The sequence below is a fragment of the Rhopilema esculentum genome, chromosome 20, assembly GCF_057945365.1.
Source record: "Rhopilema esculentum isolate cy_ngs chromosome 20, ASM5794536v1, whole genome shotgun sequence".
Lineage (NCBI taxonomy): Eukaryota > Metazoa > Cnidaria > Scyphozoa > Rhizostomeae > Rhizostomatidae > Rhopilema > Rhopilema esculentum.
Window position 1 is genome coordinate 6,112,486 of NC_142834.1, and position 13,742 is coordinate 6,126,227.

The window sequence follows — 13,742 nt, forward strand, 5'->3', positions numbered from 1 at the left end:
AAAAAAGAAAAATAAAAAGATTTAATGGATTTAAAGAAAGAGTTTCAAGCGAAGAAATCAAGGATTCATTAAACGAAAAGAAGACAGGGGCAAAACAACAAATAATGTTCTAAAGTGTTGAAGAGAAAAAAAAATGATTTAAAGGTTTTAAAAAAGGTGTTTCAAGTGAAGAAAATCAAGCATTAATATAACGAAAAGAGGACAGGGGCAGAACAACAAATAATGCTCTAAAGTATTGAAGAGGAAAAAAGAAAAATAAAAAGAATTAATGGATTTAAAGAAAGAGTTTAATGAGAAGGTTATCAAGGATTAATTTAACGAAAAGAGGACAGGGGCAGAACAACAAATAATGCTCTAAAGTATCAAAGAGAAAAAAAGAAAAATAAAAGATTTAATGGATTTAAAGAAGGAGTTTCAAGTGAGGATTATCAAGGATTAATTTAACGAAAAGAGGACAGGGGCAGCAGAACAAATAATGCTCTAAAGTATCAAAGAGAAAAAAAGAAAAAAAAAAAGATTTAATGGATTTAAAGAAAGAGTTTAAAGAGAAGGTTATCAAGGATTAATTTAACGAAAAGAGGACTGGGGCAGCACAACAAATAATGCTCTAAAGTATTAAAGAGAAAAAAGAAAAATAAAAAGATTTAATGGATTTAAAGAAGGAGTTTCAAGTGAGGATTATCAAGGATTAATTTAACGAAAAGAGGACAGGCGCAGAACAACAAATAATGCTCTAAAGTATCAAAGAGAAAAAAAGAAAAATAAAAGATTTAATGGATTTAAAGAAGGAGTTTCAAGTGAGGATTATCAAGGATTAATTTAACGAAAAGAGGACAGGGGCAGCAGAACAAATAATGCTCTAAAGTATCAAAGAGAAAAAAAGAAAAATAAAAAGATTTAATGGATTTAAAGAAGGAGTTTCAAGTGAGGATTATCAAGGATTAATTTAACGAAAAGAGGACAGGGGCAGAACAACAAATAATGCTCTAAAGTATCAAAGAGAAAAAAAGAAAAATAAAAGATTTAATGGATTTAAAGAAGGAGTTTCAAGTGAGGATTATCAAGGATTAATTTAACGAAAAGAGGACAGGGGCAGCAGAACAAATAATGCTCTAAAGTATCAAAGAGAAAAAAAGAAAAATAAAAAGATTTAATGGATTTAAAGAAAGAGTTTAAAGAGAAGGTTATCAAGGATTAATTTAACGAAAAGAGGACTGGGGCAGCACAACAAATAATGCTCTAAAGTATTAAAGAGAAAAAAGAAAAAAAAAAAGATTTAATGGATTTAAAGAAGGAGTTTCAAGTGAGGATTATCAAGGATTAATTTAACGAAAAGAGGACAGGGGCAGAACAACAAATAATGCACTTAAGTATCAAAGAGAAACTAAAATAAAAAGATTTAATGGATTTAAAGAAGGACTTTCAAAAGAAGATAACCAAGGATTAATTTAACGAAAAGAGGACGGGGGCAGAAAAACAAATATTGTTCTAAAGTATTAAAGAGAAAAAAAGAAAAATAAAAAGATTTAATGGATTTAAAGAAAGAGTTTCAAGCGAAGAAATCAAGGATTCATTAAACGAAAAGAAGACAGGGGCAAAACAACAAATAATGTTCTAAAGTGTTGAAGAGAAAAAAAAATGATTTAAAGGTTTTAAAAAAGGTGTTTCAAGTGAAGAAAATCAAGCATTAATATAACGAAAAGAGGACAGGGGCAGAACAACAAATAATGCTCTAAAGTATTGAAGAGGAAAAAAGAAAAATAAAAAGAATTAATGGATTTAAAGAAAGAGTTTAATGAGAAGGTTATCAAGGATTAATTTAACGAAAAGAGGACAGGGGCAGAACAACAAATAATGCACTAAAGTATCAAAGAGAAACAAAAATAAAAAGATTTAATGATTTAAAGAAGGAGTTTCAAGTGAGGATTATCAAGGATTAATTTAACGAAAAGAGGACAGGGGCAGCAAAACAAATAATGCTCTAAAGTATCAAAGAGAAAAAAATAAAATAAAAAGATTTAATGGATTTAAAGAAAGAGTTTAAAGAGAAGGTTATCAAGGATTAATTCAACAAAAAGAGGACAGGGACAGCACAACAAATAATGCTCTAAAGTATCAAAGAGAAAAAAAGAAAAATAAAAAGATTTAATGGATTGAAAGAAGGAGTTTCAAGTGAGGATTATCAAGGATTAATTTGACGAATAGAGGACAGGGGCAGCAGAACAAATAATGCTCTAAAGTATTAAAGAGAAAAAAAGAAAAAAAAAATATTTAATGGATTTAAAGAAAGAGTTTAAAGAGAAGGTTATCAAGGATCAATTTGACGAAAAGAGGACAGGGGCAGAACAACAAATAATGCTCTAAAGTATCAAAGAGAAAAAAAGAAAAAAAAAATTAATGGATTTAAAGAAAGAGTTTCAAAAGAAGATAATCAAAGATTTATTTACCGAAAAGAGGACAGGGGCAGCACAACAAATAATGCTCTAAAGTATCAAAGAGAAAAAAAGAAAATAAAAAGATTTAACGAAGGATTAATTTACCGAAAAGAGGACAGGGGCAGCACAACAAATAATGCTCTAAAGTATCAAAGAGAAAAAAAGAAAATAAAAAGATTTAATGGATTTAAAGAAAGAGTTTAAAGAGAAGGTTATCAAGGATTAATTTAACGAAAAGAGAACAGGGGCAGAACAACAAATAATGCTCTAAAGTATCAAAGAGAAAAAAAGAAAAAAAAAAGAATTAATGGATTTAAAGAAAGAGTTTCAAAAGAAGATAATCAAGGATTAATTAAACGAAAAGAGGACAGGGGCAGCACAACAAATAATGCTCTAAAGTATCAAAGAGAAAAAAAGAAAATAAAAAGATTTAACGAAGGATTAATTTACCGAAAAGAGGAAAGGGGCAGCACAACAAATAATGCTCTAAAGTATCAAAGAGAAAAAAGAAAAATAAAAAGATTTAACGAAGGATTAATTTAACGAAAAGAGGACAGGGGCAGAACAACAAATAATGCTCTAAAGTATCAAAGAGAAAAAAAGAAAAATAAAAGATTTAATGGATTTAAAGAAGGAGTTTCAAGTGAGGATTATCAAGGATTAATTTAACGAAAAGAGGACAGGGGCAGCAGAACAAATAATGCTCTAAAGTATTAAAGAGAAAAAAATAAAATAAAAAGATTTAATGGATTTAAAGAAGGAGTTTAAAGAGAAGGTTATCAAGGATTAATTCAACGAAAAGAGGACAGGGACAGCACAACAAATAATGCTCTAAAGTATCAAAGAGAAAAAAAGAAAAATAAAAAGATTTAATGGATTTAAAGAAGGAGTTTCAAGTGAGGATTATCAAGGATTAATTTAACGAAAAGAGGACAGGGGCAGCAGAACAAATAATGCTCTAAAGTATTAAAGAGAAAAAAATAAAATAAAAAGATTTAATGGATTTAAAGAAGGAGTTTAAAGAGAAGGTTATCAAGGATTAATTCAACGAAAAGAGGACAGGGACAGCACAACAAATAATGCTCTAAAGTATCAAAGAGAAAAAAAGAAAAATAAAAGATTTAATGGATTTAAAGAAGGAGTTTCAAGTGAGGATTATCAAGGATTAATTTAACGAAAAGAGGACAGGGGCAGCAAAACAAATAATGCTCTAAAGTATCAAAGAGAGAAAAAGAAAAAAAAGGTTTAATGGATTTAAAGAAGGAGTTTCAAGTGAGGATTATCAAGGATTAACTTAACGAAGAGAGGACAGAGGCAGCACAACAAATAATGCTCTAAAGTATCAAAGAGAAAAAAAGAAAATAAAAAGATTTAATGGATTTAAAGAAAGAGTTTAAAGAGAAGGTTATCAAGGATTAATTTAACGAAAAGAGGACAGGGGCATAACAACAAATAATGCTCTAAAGTATCAAAGAGAAAAAAAGAAAAAAAAAAGAATTAATGGATTTAAAGAAAGAGTTTCAAAAGAAGATAATCAAGGATTAATTAAACGAAAAGAGGACAGGGGCAGCACAACAAATAATGCTCTAAAGTATCAAAGAGAAAAAAAGAAAATAAAAAGATTTAACGAAGGATTAATTTACCGAAAAGAGGAAAGGGGCAGCACAACAAATAATGCTCTAAAGTATCAAAGAGAAAAAAGAAAAATAAAAAGATTTAACGAAGGATTAATTTAACGAAAAGAGGACAGGGGCAGAACAACAAATAATGCTCTAAAGTATCAAAGAGAAAAAAAGAAAAATAAAAGATTTAATGGATTTAAAGAAGGAGTTTCAAGTGAGGATTATCAAGGATTAATTTAACGAAAAGAGGACAGGGGCAGCAGAACAAATAATGCTCTAAAGTATTAAAGAGAAAAAAATAAAATAAAAAGATTTAATGGATTTAAAGAAGGAGTTTAAAGAGAAGGTTATCAAGGATTAATTCAACGAAAAGAGGACAGGGACAGCACAACAAATAATGCTCTAAAGTATCAAAGAGAAAAAAAGAAAAATAAAAAGATTTAATGGATTTAAAGAAGGAGTTTCAAGTGAGGATTATCAAGGATTAATTTAACGAAAAGAGGACAGGGGCAGCAGAACAAATAATGCTCTAAAGTATTAAAGAGAAAAAAATAAAATAAAAAGATTTAATGGATTTAAACAAGGAGTTTAAAGAGAAGGTTATCAAGGATTAATTCAACGAAAAGAGGACAGGGACAGCACAACAAATAATGCTCTAAAGTATCAAAGAGAAAAAAAGAAAAATAAAAGATTTAATGGATTTAAAGAAAGAGTTTCAAGTGAGGATTATCAAGGATTAATTTAACGAAAAGAGGACAGGGGCAGCAAAACAAATAATGCTCTAAAGTATCAAAGAGAAAAAAATAAAATAAAAAGATTTAATGGATTTAAAGAAAGAGTTTAAAGAGAAGGTTATCAAGGATTAATTCAGCGAAAAGAGGACAGGGACAGCACAACAAATAATGCTCTAAAGTATCAAAGAGAAAAAAAGAAAAATAAAAAGATTTAATGGATTGAAAGAAGGAGTTTCAAGTGAGGATTATCAAGGATTAATTTAACGAAAAGAGGACTGGGGCAGCACAACAAATAATGCTCTAAAGTATTAAAGAGAAAAAAGAAAAATAAAAAGATTTAATGGATTTAAAGAAGGAGTTTCAAGTGAGGATTATCAAGGATTAATTTAACGAAAAGAGGACAGGGGCAGAACAACAAATAATGCACTTAAGTATCAAAGAGAAACTAAAATAAAAAGATTTAATGGATTTAAAGAAGGACTTTCAAAAGAAGATAACCAAGGATTAATTTAACGAAAAGAGGACGGGGGCAGAAAAACAAATATTGTTCTAAAGTATTAAAGAGAAAAAAAGAAAAATAAAAAGATTTAATGGATTTAAAGAAAGAGTTTCAAGCAAAGAAATCAAGGATTCATTAAACGAAAAGAAGACAGGGGCAAAACAACAAATAATGCTCTAAAGTGTTGAAGAGAAAAAAAAATGATTTAAAGGATTTAAAAAAGGTGTTTCAAGTGAAGAAAATCAAGCATTAATATAACGAAAAGAGGACAGGGGCAGAACAACAAATAATGCTCTAAAGTATTGAAGAGGAAAAAAGAAAAATAAAAAGAATTAATGGATTTAAAGAAAGAGTTTAATGAGAAGGTTATCAAGGATTAATTTAACGAAAAGAGGACAGGGGCAGAACAACAAATAATGCACTAAAGTATCAAAGAGAAACAAAAATAAAAAGATTTAATGATTTAAAGAAGGAGTTTCAAGTGAGGATTATCAAGGATTAATTTAACGAAAAGAGGACAGGGGCAGCAAAACAAATAATGCTCTAAAGTATCAAAGAGAAAAAAATAAAATAAAAAGATTTAATGGATTTAAAGAAAGAGTTTAAAGAGAAGGTTATCAAGGATTAATTCAACGAAAAGAGGACAGGGACAGCACAACAAATAATGCTCTAAATTATCAAAGAGAAAAAAAATATAAAAAGATTTAATGGATTTAAAGAAGGAGTTTCAAGTGAGGATTATCAAGGATTAATTTAACGAAAAGAGGACAGGGGCAGCACAACAAATAATGCTATAAAGTATTAAAGAGAAAAAAAGAAAAAAAAAATATTTAATGGATTTAAAGAAAGAGTTTAAAGAGAAGGTTATCAAGGATTAATTCAACGAAAAGAGGACAGGGACAGCACAACAAATAATGCTCTAAATTATCAAAGAGAAAAAAAATATAAAAAGATTTAATGGATTTAAAGAAGGAGTTTCAAGTGAGGATTATCAAGGATTAATTTAACGAAAAGAGGACAGGGGCAGCAGAACAAATAATGCTCTAAAGTATTAAAGAGAAAAAAAGAAAAAAAAAATATTTAATGGATTTAAAGAAAGAGTTTAAAGAGAAGGTTATCAAGGATCAATTTGACGAAAAGAGGACAGGGGCAGAACAACAAATAATGCTCTAAAGTATCAAAGAGAAAAAAAGAAAAAAAAAATTAATGGATTTAAAGAAAGAGTTTCAAAAGAAGATAATCAAAGATTTATTTACCGAAAAGAGGACAGGGGCAGCACAACAAATAATGCTCTAAAGTATCAAAGAGAAAAAAAGAAAATAAAAAGATTTAACGAAGGATTAATTTACCGAAAAGAGGACAGGGGCAGCACAACAAATAATGCTCTAAAGTATCAAAGAGAAAAAAAGAAAATAAAAAGATTTAATGGATTTAAAGAAAGAGTTTAAAGAGAAGGTTATCAAGGATTAATTTAACGAAAAGAGGACAGGGGCAGAACAACAAATAATGCTCTAAAGTATCAAAGAGAAAAAAAGAAAAAAAAAGAATTAATGGATTTAAAGAAAGAGTTTCAAAAGAAGATAATCAAGGATTAATTAAACGAAAAGAGGACAGGGGCAGCACAACAAATAATGCTCTAAAGTATCAAAGAGAAAAAAAGAAAATAAAAAGATTTAACGAAGGATTAATTTACAGAAAAGAGGAAAGGGGCAGCACAACAAATAATGCTCTAAAGTATCAAAGAGAAAAAAAGAAAAATAAAAAGATTTAATGGATTGAAAGAGGGAGTTTCAAGAGAAGATAATCAAGGATTATTTTAACGAAAAGAGGACGGGGGCAGCACAACAAATAATGCTCTAAAGTATTAAAGAGAAAAAAAGAAAAATAAAAAGATTTAATGGATTTAAAAAAGGAGTTTCAAGTGAGGATTATCAAGGATTAATTTAACGAAAAGAGGACGGGGGCAGCACAACAAATAATGCTCTAAAGTATTAAAGAGAAAAAAAGAAAAATAAAAAGATTTAATGGATTTAAAAAAGGAGTTTCAAGTGAGGATTATCAAGGATTAATTTAACGAAAAGAGGACAGGGGCAGAACAACAAATAATGCTCTAAAGTATCAAAGAGAGAAAAAGAAAAAAAAGGTTTAATGGATTTAAAGAAGGAGTTTCAAGTGAGGATTATCAAGGATTAACTTAACGAAAAGAGGACAGAGGCAGCACAACAAATAATGCTCTAAAGTATCAAAGAGAAAAAAAGAAAAATAAAAAGATTTAATGGATTTAAAGAAAGAGTTTCAAGTGAGGATTATCAAGGATTAACTTAACGAAAAGAGGACAGAGGCAGCACAACAAATAATGCTCTAAAGTATTAAAGAGAAAAAAAGAAAAATAAAAAGATTTAATGGATTTAAAAAAGGAGTTTCAAGTGAGGATTATCAATGATTAATTTAACGAAAAGAGGACAGGGGCAGAACAACAAATAATGCTCTAAAGTATCAAAGAGAGAAAAAGAAAAAAAAGGTTTAATGGATTTAAAGAAGGAGTTTCAAGTGAGGATTATCAAGGATTAATTTAACGAAAAGAGGACAGGGGCAGAACAACAAATAATGCTCTAAAGTATCAAAGAGAGAAAAAGAAAAAAAAGGTTTAATGGATTTAAAGAAGGAGTTTCAAGTGAGGATTATCAAGGATTAACTTAACGAAAAGAGGACAGAGGCAGCACAACAAATAATGCTCTAAAGTATCAAAGAGAAAAAAAGAAAAATATAAAGATTTAATGGATTTAAAGAAAGAGTTTCAAGTGAGGATTATCAAGGATTAACTTAACGAAAAGAGGACAGAGGCAGCACAACAAATAATGCTCTAAAGTATTAAAGAGAAAAAAAGAAAAATAAAAAGATTTAATGGATTTAAAAAAGGAGTTTCAAGTGAGGATTATCAAGGATTAATTTAACGAAAAGAGGACAGGGGCAGAACAACAAATAATGCTCTAAAGTATCAAAGAGAGAAAGAGAAAAAAAAGGTTTAATGGATTTAAAGAAGGAGTTTCAAGTGAGGATTATCAAGGATTGATTTGACGAATAGAGGACAGGGGCAGCAGAACAAATAATGCTCTAAAGTATTAAAGAGAAAAAAAGGAAAATAAAAAGATTTAATGGATTTAAAGAAGGACTTTCAAAAAAAGATAACCAAGGATTAATTTAACGAAAAGAGGACGGGGGCAGAAAAACAAATATTGCTCTAAAGTATTAAAGAGAAAAAAAGAAAAAAAAAATATTTAATGGATTTAAAGAAAGAGTTTAAAGAGAAGGTTATCAAGGATCAATTTGACGAAAAGAGGACAGGGGCAGAACAACAAATAATGCTCTAAAGTATCAAAGAGAAAAAAAGAAAAAAAAAATTAATGGATTTAAAGAAAGAGTTTCAAAAGAAGATAATCAAAGATTTATTTACCGAAAAGAGGACAGGGGCAGCACAACAAATAATGCTCTAAAGTATCAAAGAGAAAATAAGAAAATAAAAAGATTTAACGAAGGATTAATTTACCGAAAAGAGGACAGGGGCAGCACAACAAATAATGCTCTAAAGTATCAAAGAGAAAAAAAGAAAATAAAAAGATTTAATGGATTTAAAGAAAGAGTTTAAAGAGAAGGTTATCAAGGATTAATTTAACGAAAAGAGGACAGGGGCAGAACAACAAATAATGCTCTAAAGTATCAAAGAGAAAAAAAGAAAAAAAAAAGAATTAATGGATTTAAAGAAAGAGTTTCAAAAGAAGATAATCAAGGATTAATTAAACGAAAAGAGGACAGGGGCAGCACAACAAATAATGCTCTAAAGTATCAAAGAGAAAAAAAGAAAATAAAAAGATTTAACGAAGGATTAATTTACCGAAAAGAGGAAAGGGGCAGCACAACAAATAATGCTCTAAAGTATCAAAGAGAAAAAAGAAAAATAAAAAGATTTAACGAAGGATTAATTTAACGAAAAGAGGACAGGGGCAGAACAACAAATAATGCTCTAAAGTATCAAAGAGAAAAAAAGAAAAATAAAAGATTTAATGGATTTAAAGAAGGAGTTTCAAGTGAGGATTATCAAGGATTAATTTAACGAAAAGAGGACAGAGGCAGCACAACAAATAATGCTCTAAAGTATCAAAGAGAAAAAAAGAAAAATAAAAAGATTTAAAGGATTTAAAGAAGGAGTTTCAAGTGAGGATTATCAAGGATTAATTTAACAAAAAGAGGACAGGGGCAGCAGAACAAATAATGCTCTAAAGTATTAAAGAGAAAAGAATAAAATAAAAAGATTTAATGGATTTAAAGAAGGAGTTTAAAGAGAAGGTTATCAAGGATTAATTCAACGAAAAGAGGACCGGGACAGCACAACAAATAATGCTCTAAAGTATCAAAGAGAAAAAAAGAAAAATAAAAAGATTTAATGGATTTAAAGAAGGAGTTTCAAGTGAGGATTATCAAGGATTAATTTAACAAAAAGAGGACAGGGGCAGCAGAACAAATAATGCTCTAAAGTATTAAAGAGAAAAAAATAAAATAAAAAGATTTAATGGATTTAAAGAAGGAGTTTAAAGAGAAGGTTATCAAGGAATAATTCAACGAAAAGAGGACAGGGACAGCACAACAAATAATGCTCTAAAGTATCAAAGAGAAAAAAAGAAAAATAAAAGATTTAATGGATTTAAAGAAGGAGTTTCAAGTGAGGATTATCAAGGATTAATTTAACGAAAAGAGGACAGGGGCAGCAAAACAAATAATGCTCTAAAGTATCAAAGAGAAAAAAATAAAATAAAAAGATTTAATGGATTTAAAGAAAGAGTTTAAAGAGAAGGTTATCAAGGATTAATTCAACGAAAAGAGGACAGGGACAGCACAACAAATAATGCTCTAAAGTATCAAAGAGAAAAAAAGAAAAATAAAAAGATTTAATGGATTGAAAGAAGGAGTTTCAAGTGAGGATTATCAAGGATTAATTTGACGAATAGAGGACAGGGGCAGCAGAACAAATAATGCTCTAAAGTATTAAAGAGAAAAAAAGAAAAAAAGAATATTTAATGGATTTAAAGAAAGAGTTTAAAGAGAAGGCTTTCAAGGATCAATTTGACGAAAAGAGGACAGGGGCAGAACAACAAATAATGCTCTAAAGTATCAAAGAGAAAAAAAAAAAAAAAATTAATGGATTTAAAGAAAGAGTTTCAAAAGAAGATAATCAAAGATTTATTTACCGAAAAGAGGACAGGGGCAGCACAACAAATAATGCTCTAAAGTATCAAAGAGAAAAAAAGAAAATAAAAAGATTTAACGAAGGATTAATTTACCGAAAAGAGGACAGGGGCAGCACAACAAATAATGCTCTAAAGTATCAAAGAGAAAAAAAGAAAAATAAAAAGATTTAATGAATTGAAAGAAGGAGTTTTAAGTGAGGATTATCAAGGATTAATTTAACGAAAAGAGGACGGGGGCAGAACAAATAAATAATGCTCTAAAGTATTAAAGAGAAAAAAAGAAAAAAAAATTTAATGGATTGAAAGAAGGAGTTTCAAGTGAGGATTATCTAGGATTAATTTAACGAAAAGAGGACGGGGGCAGCACAACAAATAATGCTCTAAAGTATCAAAGAGAAAAAAAGAAAAATAAAAAGATTTAATGGATTGAAAGAAGGAGTTTTAAGTGAGGATTATCAAGGATTAATTTAACAAAAAGAGGACGGGGGCAGAACAAATAAATAATGCTCTAAAGTATTAAAGAGAAAAAAAGAAAAAAAAAATTTAATGGATTGAAAGAAGGAGTTTCAAGTGAGCATTATCTAGGATTAATTTAACGAAAAGAGGACGGGGGCAGCACAACAAATAATGCTCTAAAGTATCAAAGAGAAAAAACGAAAAATAAAAAGATTTAATGGATTGAAAGAAGGAGTTTTAAGTGAGGATTATCAAGGATTAATTTAACGAAAAGAGGACGGGGGCAGAACAAATAAATAATGCTCTTAAGTATTAAAGAGAAAAAAAGAAAAAAAAAGATTTAATGGATTTAAAGAAGGAGAGGAGTTTCAAGTGGGGATTATCAAGGATTTATTTAACGAAAAGAGGACGGGGGCAGCACAACAAATAATGCTCTAAAGTATTAAAGAGAAAAAAAGAAAAATAAAAAGATTGAATGGATTTAAAGAAGGAGTTTCAAGTGAGGATTATCAAGGATTAATTTAACGAAAAGAGGACGGGGGCAGCACAACAAATAATGCTCTAAAGTATTGAAGAGAAAAAAAGAAAAATAAAAAGATTGAATGGATTTTCAAGTGTAAGAAGGAGTTTCAAGTGAGGATTATCAAGGATTAATTTAACGAAAAGAGGACAGGGGAAGAACAACAAATAATGCTCTAAAGTATCAAAGAGAAAAAAAGAAAAATAAAAAGATTTGAAGGATTGAAAGAAGGAGTTTCAAGTGAGGAGTATGAAGGATTAATTTAACGAAAAGAGGACAGGGGCAGAACAACAAATAATGCTCTAAAGTATTAAAGAGAAAAAAAGAAAAAAAAGATTTAATGGATTTAAAGAAGGAGTTTAAAGTGGGGATTATCAAGGATTTATTTAACGAAAAGAGGACGGGGGCAGCACAACAAATAATGCTCTAAAGTATTAAAGAGAAAAAAAGAAAAATAAAAAGATTTAATGGATTTAAAGAAGGACTTTCAAAAGAAGATAATCAAGGATTAATTTAACGAAAAGAGGACGGGGGCAGAACAAAAAATAATGCTCTAAAGTATTAAAAAAGAAAAATAAAAAGAATAGAATCAAATGTTTAGATTAGGAAGACAAAGCAGGTATTTTCTTAAAAAGTGAACAAAATAGCACTTACCATGCCCCTCGTCATTCATACACAATTCTCCGTAACCAAGTATTATGATCTGCAACAGAATTCATATTTTGAGAGTTTTTACGAAGAAAAAGGGTTTTGATATCTGGGCTGGGGTTTGAATTGTTTTCTGTAATGTGCCATGTGACTCTCCTTCTCTATTTGCCAACTGTGGTCCCTTTTGGACAAACACCCAGAAAGTTGGAGAAAAAAGGGCAGGCATTTTATTTCTGGTTGTAGTTTTAAAAACTTGGAACAAGACCCCAGTCAGGGTACTCTTTGTTCTCTGTTCTCAGGGATTCTTTGTTCTCAGGTGCCATATGCTTCTAACTTTTACAGCAGAATGGCACAGTCAGTAGTGTAAAATGCTTTTCTAAGAATATGGCTAATTGAGATACACATTATATATTGACACCAAAAGCCAATAGTTTTAATGCATTAATAATATATTACCCATTATTTTACAGGAATGATGAAGACTCAGAACAAAGACTTCCATCACGTGTTCCATTTCTCAAAGGTTTCAGGTCCAGGGGCTATTTGAAAATCGAATTCTTAAGGACTATGTAGCATGCTGAAAACCATAGTTTTTACAAGGATAATGGAAATACAGTAAAGTCAATACCACGTAGCAGGGTAGACATAATTGGAGGGCCAGGGGGGAGGGGGGAGTTTAGTTCATGAGCTCAGTTAAAAGTAAAGCTTACGCAACATAAACAGGTAGAAATTAATAACAAAATCGAATGGTTTCAGGAAGGTTCAATATGCGAAAGCCTAGCGCAACCAACTCAATGCTTGGTGCTAAGTGCATTTTAGGAATTGTTAGGTGGCTACCTTTTTCCCCTTTTTTATGCAAGAGAATATGAAATGACTTTTTAAAAAACTTTTATTAAAAGGGTTATCAAGCCAGAAGCCTTTGCTGGTGATCAGCAAAGAGCTTTTAATTACAATTATTGGGCCTCTTTTACCAAAAGGGAGACGATGCTCGTATTATACTTAGTAAGGGGTGCTCAGACTACCTTTTTTGGGTCAAGAATTTCGGCAAAGTTTATTTTAAAGATACACAATTACAGATGGCTATTCATTTATAGATATAATGTGCCCTGTGAAAAGAGAATGGAATATTTGATACCAAAATTCTTCAATAAAGTAAAACTGGGATGGTGAAGAAAAGCAGGGGATACATGAATACAAAATTAGAATCAAAGACGTTATCTCCGTTAAAGACTATAGCCGTCGTATTTGACAAAAACCTCCTGCGAGAAAAAATTGTTTTCCAGTAATTTCCTGTAACCAGTGGATTTTCAAAATTCAAACGGAAAACAGAAACAATTGTAAAACAAAACCCCTTCTTGGGACCATGAATTTCTAAAGTAATTTGTTTGGTATGTTGAAATGAGAAAAATGTTAAAAAAGTAGAGAAAAATTGCAAACTGTCGTCTGGAAAATTTTTTGGGACAAATTTCATGCTGGAAATTAATTTGTTTCTGTTGCTGGTTTGAATAATATCCCTCAGTGCCAGAAATTTTGGAGGGTATGCCCCCCCCCCCCCCCAATCAGCGATCTTGTCAGAAAATTAGGG

At 29.9% G+C, this 13,742-nt stretch overlaps 1 protein-coding gene across 3 annotated transcripts in view; it reads right to left on the reverse strand.

Annotated features, from left to right (window-relative positions):
* Window positions 1-13,742, reverse strand: part of LOC135682100 (uncharacterized) — a 249,231-nt gene that overhangs the window by 45,031 nt on the left and 190,458 nt on the right. The window contains exon 2 of one of the 3 annotated variants that reach the window (XM_089114278.1): window positions 12,164-12,212. The exons of the other annotated variants lie outside the window; for them this stretch is intronic. Coding sequence (XP_088970404.1) covers window positions 12,164-12,178 — 15 coding nt within the window. The 5' untranslated portion in view covers window positions 12,179-12,212. The remainder of the gene's footprint in view (window positions 1-12,163; window positions 12,213-13,742) is intronic. 3 annotated transcript variants of the gene reach the window in all.